The 7,769-nt window shown below is 45.0% G+C and overlaps 1 protein-coding gene across 1 annotated transcript; it reads left to right on the forward strand.

Annotated features, from left to right (window-relative positions):
• Positions 1-832: 832 nt before the first annotated feature.
• On the forward strand, positions 833-7,376 carry LOC311149875 (taste receptor type 1 member 1-like; the record flags this gene model as incomplete). The annotated part of the gene is made up of 6 exons (XM_084187115.1): positions 833-1,014; positions 1,194-1,497; positions 1,868-2,623; positions 4,984-5,205; positions 5,365-5,488; positions 6,366-7,376. 6 exons carry the CDS (start codon positions 833-835, stop codon positions 7,289-7,291), a joined length of 2,514 nt encoding a protein of 837 aa, XP_084043241.1. The 3' UTR covers positions 7,292-7,376.
• Between the last annotated feature and the right edge of the window lie 393 nt (positions 7,377-7,769).

The following is a 7,769-nucleotide window of genomic DNA, read 5'->3' on the forward strand; positions in this document are numbered from 1 at the left end:
GTTTCTATATTGACTGTCCACCACTCATGGAAAATGGAGCAGAAGATATGTTGGAATGATTTTAGTACCCTGATGTGCTCTTGTTAGAAAAGGTGTTCCCCCCCCCCAACATATTCTAATCATGATTTCCCTTCCCCCTCCCTCAAGAATCACTACAAAACAGATAAGACAGGAAAAATACCAGCTCTGATTTAAGTTGTGGCTAACTTTCCAGTCAAAGCAATCTGACATTTGCATTGATTTTAAGTGTGTGGTGGCTCCCTTAATCACTCCTGCATTTTAGCAGCCCAGTCTGGACCTTGAGTCCAACATACCACTGATACAACCATGAAACTACAGTCGAACGCCAGTTAATTGCACTGTCACTTGCCTGTGATTGATATTGACACAACGGACTCCTTTTTCATGGGCTATTACAGATCTAGGATCTTAATTTGACCTATATTGTCACAGCAAAATAATCCTGCAGCAACAGGATTTGAACATTTAGTCCATTATGTTGCTTGATCGGTGGTTAGGCTATAGCTGGCCAAAAGTAGGCTACAAAAGAGTGATCAAATTAAGATTCTACTCTTGTACATTCATGCAGTTCATTTCAATGGTAAGCTAACTCTACTGTACGAAAAACCAATCTCAAAATGCAAATGTTCCTTACTTCATCATCATCACTGGGAAAGATGCAAAACCATCCACATCCACATCCACATCCCCTCCCTCCCTCTCTCCCTCCATTCCACCTTCTTTCCACTCCACCCATCCATCCATTCTACTATAAAAAAAGGTAGAATGCCCATAGTTCCAGTTCAGAGCTGTGGTTTGTTGATGTTGAGGTATGAGTGTGTGTGGTGGTGTGTGTGTCGTCCTGGGCTGGTTGGTTCTGATCCTGGCTGGCCGTCAACTGACTGAGGGAACCGGTCTGCAGCTTCCAGGGGACTACTCCATCTCTGGTCTCTTTCCCCTACATAAGTTGGCCACCTCCAGCTCCAACCTACCAGACCTGGGAGCCTGTAAAGAGTAAGTCCAATAGCAAAGATCTCACAAGAGGACATATTTTGTTAATCTATTTCCCTGGAATTTTAGTTAATTATAGAGAATCAGTGAGTTATTGTGACTTGAATCAAACACTTTCTTTAAGTAATGGATTCATGGTTTCATTTCTTTTGATTCTGCTTGCAATCAATTATCCTATTCAGAGGCAAATCTAATAAACATGGCTATCATTTGATACAAGCCATGAGATTCGCTGTGGAGGAGATCAACAATGGCACCAAAAACCAGCATCTTCTCCCAGGGGTAACGCTGGGTTACCAGGTGTATGACACCTGCAACCTACCAGCCAGTGTGCTGGCCACTCTGGACATGCTGGCCCAACAATACCAGAGAACTTTAGGGAACAAGACAGGTGGTGACCAGAGGGCAGTGGCAGTGATCGGGCCTGATAGTAGCAGTTACACCTTCACCCCTGCTGCAGTGCTGGGCTCTTATCTAGTGCCACAGGTACAGTGTATTCTCTAAATCCAGTTTTTGGTCACCAGTAAAACTGATGCTAATCTCTATGCTCCCTAGACTGAGAATGGAATACAGTTGTGACCATTTGTTTTAGTCTTCTATTGCTCTTCATTTTGATCTTATCTTAGGTTTTTTTGAACCTATCTATACTTTATACTTTGTCCTCCTCCTCTTCCTCTTCCTCCTCTTCTTTCTCCTCCCCCTACTCCTCCTCCCTCTCCTCTTCCTCCTCCTTCCCCCCTCCTCCTCTTCCTCCTCTTCCACCTCCTCCGTTACTTCCCTCTCCTCCCCCTCCTCCTTCCCCTCCTCCTCCTCCTCCTCCTCCTCCTCCTCCTCTTATCTGTGATATTTTTCCTAGATCTCCTATGAAGCCTCCAATGAGATGCTGAGTAACAAGCTCCTCTACCCAGCCTTCTTCCGCACCATCCCCAGTGACAAGAACCAGGTGGACGCCATGGTCCAGCTGCTGGTGCGTTTTAACTGGACCTGGATCGTTCTACTGGGCAGCGACGACTCCTATGGCCTCCAGGGCATAGAGAGTCTCTCCCATCAGGCTGCCCACTTTGACATCTGCATCGCCTACCAAGGGGTCATCCCCGAACTCACCTCCGCCAACAACCAGACCATGAGGAACATAGTCAAGAACATTGTGAAGACCAAGGTCAACACTATTGTTGTGTTCTCCAGCAAGACCAAAGTCAGTCAGTTCTTCCCGTTTGTCATAGAGCAGGGTGTAACTGGTAAGGTGTGGATAGGGACAGAGGACTGGTCAGTGGCCACTCTAGTGTTGGGGATACCAGGGATCCGCACCATTGGGACTGTACTAGGCATCTCCATCAAATACGCAGCCTTAGCTGGGTTTGAGGAGTTCGAAAGCCATGCTGTTCCAAAGTTACTTAGTGGCACCTCCAATGGCACGATGGACCTGAGTGTTGAATGTTTGCAAAATATGGACCTCTCCAGCATGGCAGCAGAAAACTTCTCTTTGGAGGACTATGACATCAAATCCTCTTATAATGTTTACAAGGCTGTATATGCTGTGGCCCATGCACTGCACCAAGCACTTGGTTGTGGCTTGGGTGAATGCCAAAAGTCTGAAGTGCTACCTTGGCAGGTTAGTGTTTTCAAAATGGTGGTACTGTAGTCAAAAAGTAAGTAATGTTACTGTCTTGAAAGGAGGAGTTGTTGAACTGATGCGTGGTTTTAAAATGAAGTTCTGAGCTTAAATATGTCGTTTTTTAATGTAGGAATTGATAAAGCTACACTGTAAGGTGTGTATACCATCAACAAGCCAACAACAAAACGTTATTTTCACGCAAAATCACAACTTAAATGTCTCACAGAATGGACTTGCCCTCATCAATACTGCAATTCCATTGTACTACTCTGGAGGGGGATTCCTAGCCCAATATTGACTGCGGTCAAGTGAGCCTACACTCGCAAAACGTGGTCAAACCATCTGCTCGAATTTGCGTGCGCGAATACACTTTACGGAATCGCGTTTTTCCGGCAGGGAAACTGAGTTGGATGGACTCTAATGCACAGATAGTCGAGACGATAGCTACAAATCATTCCAAGCAAACTATTTGAAACATAACTTATTCAATCTTCCATAATAAAAATGAAACCAAATCATTTATTTTCATTTTCGCGTGATAAAAAAATTACTTTGTCATGGGTAGAGTGAGGCTGCAGTAGTCTATCGGGGTGCTGTTTAGCAAATGTTAAATTGTTAAAGCAAGATGTGTTTACAGTCATGACGTACACTATATATACAAAAGTATGTGGACACCCCTTCAAATTAGTGGATTCGGCTATTTCAGCCACACCTGTTGCTGACAGGTGTTTAAAATTGAGCACACCACCATGCAATCTCCATAGACAAACATTGGTAGTAGAATGGCCTTACTGAAGCGCTCAGTGACTTTCAACGTGGCACCGTCATAGGATGCCACCTTTCCAACAAGTCAGTACGGCAAAGTTCTGCCCTGCTAGAGATGCCCCGGGTCAATTGTAAGTGTTGTTATTGTGAAGTGGAAACATCTAGGAGCAACAACGGCTCAGCCGCGAAGTGGCAGGCCACACAAGCTCACAGAACGGGACCTCTGAAGCGCGTAGCGAGTGAAAATCATCAGTCCTCGGTTGCAACACTCAATACCGGGTTCCAAACTGCCTCTGGAAGCAACGTCAGCACAAGAGCTGTTCGTCGGGATCTTCATGAAATAGGTTTCCACGGCCGAGCAGCCGCACACAAGCCAAGCGTCGGCTGGAGTGGTGTAAACGCTACAGCATACAATGAAATTCTAGACGATTTTGTGCTTCCAACTTTGTGGCAACAATTTTGGGAAGGCCTTTTCCTGTTTCAGCATGACAATGCCCCCATGCACAAAGCTAGGTCCATACAGAAATGGTTTGACGAGATCGGTGTAGAAGAACTTGACTGGCCTGCACAGAGCCCTGACCTCAACCCCATCAAACACCTTTGGGATGAATTGGAATGCCAACTGCGAGCCAGGCCTAATCGCCCAACATCAGTGTCCGACCTCACTAATGCTCTTGTGGCTGAATGGAAGCAAGTCCCCGCAGCAATGTTCCAACATCTAGTGGAAACCCTTTCCAGAAGAGTGGAGGCTGTTATAGCAGCAAACGGGGGACCAACTCCATATTAATGCCCATGATTTTGGAATGAGATGTTGGACGAGCAGGTGTCCACATACTTCTGGTCATGTATTGTATCTACTGTAGCCCAAAGTTACTTTATAATTCTCTCACTGAAATAAATGTCTTTCCTGTTACCAAGTCATTTACGGTTTCTATGCCTTTAGTTTTCCTTGTGGACCAATTTATCTGTGATTTCTGAAATGCTATCCATGGATTGTTCCATAAGGTTGTGTTTTTAGGGATTAATTTTGATTCTTGTAGAATACGTTTCATTTTCTTCAATATTGTTATAGTGTTCTTAACTATGAAGTTGTTAATGTTCTTAGATTTATCCTTTGAAAATTGATACGTAAAAGTATTCTGTGGATGAGCATGCGCATCTTCAATATGTACCTATTGTTCCTCTTTAGTGCATTTAACTATATGTCGCAAGTAAAAGCCTTGGGTAGCGAGTTGATACAATTCCAAGTCTTTTAGGTTAAAACCACCCTCAGATACTCACGAGTGGGTATCTGAGCACTGCATCGCAGTGCTTGAGGTGCCACTACAGACCCGGGTTCAATCCCAGGCGGTGTCACAACTGGCCGTGACCAGGAGACCCCACAGGGGGGCCAGTATGAAAATGTATGCACTCACTAACTGTAAGTCGCTCTGGATAAGAGCGTCTGCTAAATGACTAAAATGTAAAAAGCCCACTCTAAAGAAAGGGAGTACAAGTCCACTACACACTTGATTGCCATGTACTATTGTAAATCTACAGTAAACCATGTTTACTGTCACAGCTATGTTCTTTATCTTCTGTCTATCCCTCAGCTTCTGCCACTGTTGAAGCAGGTGAGATTCTCTGTTGGGAACTCCTCTATTTACTTTTATGAGAACGGAGACCCGCCCACAGGATATGACATCGTAACCTGGGTTTGGAGGGGAACAGAGTGGTCTCTCCTTGAAGTGGGCTCTTACACACCAGACCCCACTGAACTAACAGTGGACCCTGCTCAAATTGAATGGGATGGTGACAACGGATACACAGGAAAAGTAAAGGCTCAGTATTACAGCATTTACACAGTAGTATTATAATCATACCCATTGTCAGATTACATTTTAGAATAGTTTTGGGTACTATATAAATAGAAAGAGGAAACCCTGGTTATAGGTGGACTAGGAACATCGGTGTGTGTTTCTGGTTGTGTCTAGGAGGTGCCTCCGTCGATATGCTCCCCAGAATGCCCTAAAGGACACAGGAAGCTGCAGACGGGACAACACAAGTGCTGCTTCGACTGCCTGGCCTGTGCTGCTCAAACCTTCCTCAACAAGACTGGTGAGATTACAGATTACACCAACCAGTTGTCTTGTATGCTCATCCATTGTCCAAGCCCTGTCTGTTAAAGAATATAAAATTTTTACTGTTTAAAAGTGTCCAGCAGGTGGCATATGTTGCCCTTCCATAAACTGTCTCCTATAGCAGGTGGTAGCACTAGCTTTCAAGTTTCAAGTTTTAATGTCACATGCACACAAGTACAGTGAAATGCATTTCTTGCTAGCTCTAACCCCAACAATGCAGTAATCAATAACAATGTAATACTACAAATAACAAGGTAGAACTAAAACACACAAGATGTAAAAATAAGAAACAAGAAGAACACAATAAAGTAAGTAAGCATGCTATATACAGGGTCAGTTCCAGTACCATATTTACAATGTGCAGGGATACTGGATCGTTAGAGGTCGATATGTATAGGGGTAAGGTGACTAGGCATCAGGATATATGATAAACAGAGTAGCAGCAGCATATATGATGATTGTATGTGAGTGTGTGTAGAGTCAGTATAAATGTATGTGCATATTATGTGTGTGAGCAAATGATGGAGTGAGTATTTATATGTGTGTTGGAGTATCAGTGGGTGTAGTGTGTAGGGCCCTGTCAGTGTGCATAGAGAATAAAATACAAAGGTCAACTCAGATAGTCTGTGTAAACATTTTGTTAGCTATTTAGTTAGCTATTTAGCAGTCTACTCGAATAGCACATGATGGGAATACAGTCTCTGATGATGTTGTAATCACTGCTATCCATTCAATTATGGGGATGCTTTTAATCTCAATGTGTGAATGTAGCTAAGCCCCTTCATCTTTGGAAACTCTGCACTATAAATATTGAACTGACCCCAGCATTGATGTTATGGTATGTCACTCTATAGGATCCACCAGGTGCCAGAAGTGTGAGCTTTACCAGTGGTCCCCAGCGGAGAGCGAGGTGTGTCTAGATCGGACGGTCCTGCTGCTGGCCTGGGGTGGCCCCCTGTCTGTCGCCCTGCTGCTCCTCCTGGCTCTGACCCTGCTCATGACCCTGGGGACAGGGGTCATCTTCCTCCTCAACCTGCACACCCCTGTGGCCAAGTCGGCCGGCGGGCGCACCTGCCTGGTGATGCTTCTAGCCCTAACCGCCGCGGCTGCCAGTGCCCTGTGCCACTTTGACCTCCCGTCTCGGACTGCCTGCCTTCTCAAGCAGCCGCTCTTCGTCTTCAGCTTTACCGTGTGTCTGGCTTGCGTCACAGTCCGCTCCTTCCAGGTGGTGTGCATCTTTAAGCTGTCCTCCAAGCTGCCCCGGGCCTATGATACCTGGGCTAAGAACCACGGGCCTGAAGTCACCGTCTTCGTTGTTTCCATGATAGTGTTGTTGATCTCTGTGCTCCGTGTTACTCTAAACCCCCCGTACCCCTCCCTGGATGTGGCCTTCTACTCCGACAGCATCGTCACAGAGTGTAGTAACACCCTCTCTTTCGGGGCCATGATAGAGCTAGCCTATGTCTCTCTGCTCAGCATGCTCTGCTTCTCCTTCAGTTACATGGGCAAAGACCTGCCAGCCAACTACAACGAGGCCAAGTGTATCACCGTTAGTCTCATGATATACATGATCTCCTGGATCAGCTTCTTCACAATCTATTTTGTCAGCAGGGGGGAGTTTGCCATGGCCATGCATGTGCTGGCCATAGTGTCCAGTGTGCTCGGTATACTCAGTGGCTACTTCATGCCCAAGGTCTACATCATTGTGCTGAGGCCCCAAATGAACACAACAGCCCATTTCCAAAACTGTATTCAGATGTATACCATGAACAAAGAGTGAAAGATATGTGTTCATCATAGATTTGCGTTTTGTATTTCTGGATACTTATTCCCAATCCATTGTATAGGTAGGTGGCTTTAAAAATGACATAGTAAATGTTGCTCTGCTCTTAGCTAGTAGAAAATAAATATTGCCCTTGAACATTTAAGTGTATGTATAACTTTCTCTAACATGATTGTAATGTAGTTATGATATCTTTTTAAAGTACTTATTTTTAAGTGTGTGTTTTTACTGGGGGGAATTGAGAAAACCCAAAGCTAACCCTCTTTAGCTGCAGCTGGTGTTGTGGTCTTTCTTCAGTGTCTGTGTGGCATATGTCTGGCCTCTCTTTAGAAGAATACAAAGTGGTAATATGGGCAGGCCATAGAGAGGTGCCTTGCCTTCTGTTGGTGTGAATGCCCGTCTGTCTGTTTGCCCTGTCACTTGACATCTGCGGTGACAGGATTCAGGAGCTCAATGGGACAGCTGATTTAAACCC

This window comes from Coregonus lavaretus (assembly GCF_964263955.1).
Source record: "Coregonus lavaretus genome assembly, chromosome: 22".
Classification (NCBI taxonomy): domain Eukaryota; kingdom Metazoa; phylum Chordata; class Actinopteri; order Salmoniformes; family Salmonidae; genus Coregonus; species Coregonus lavaretus.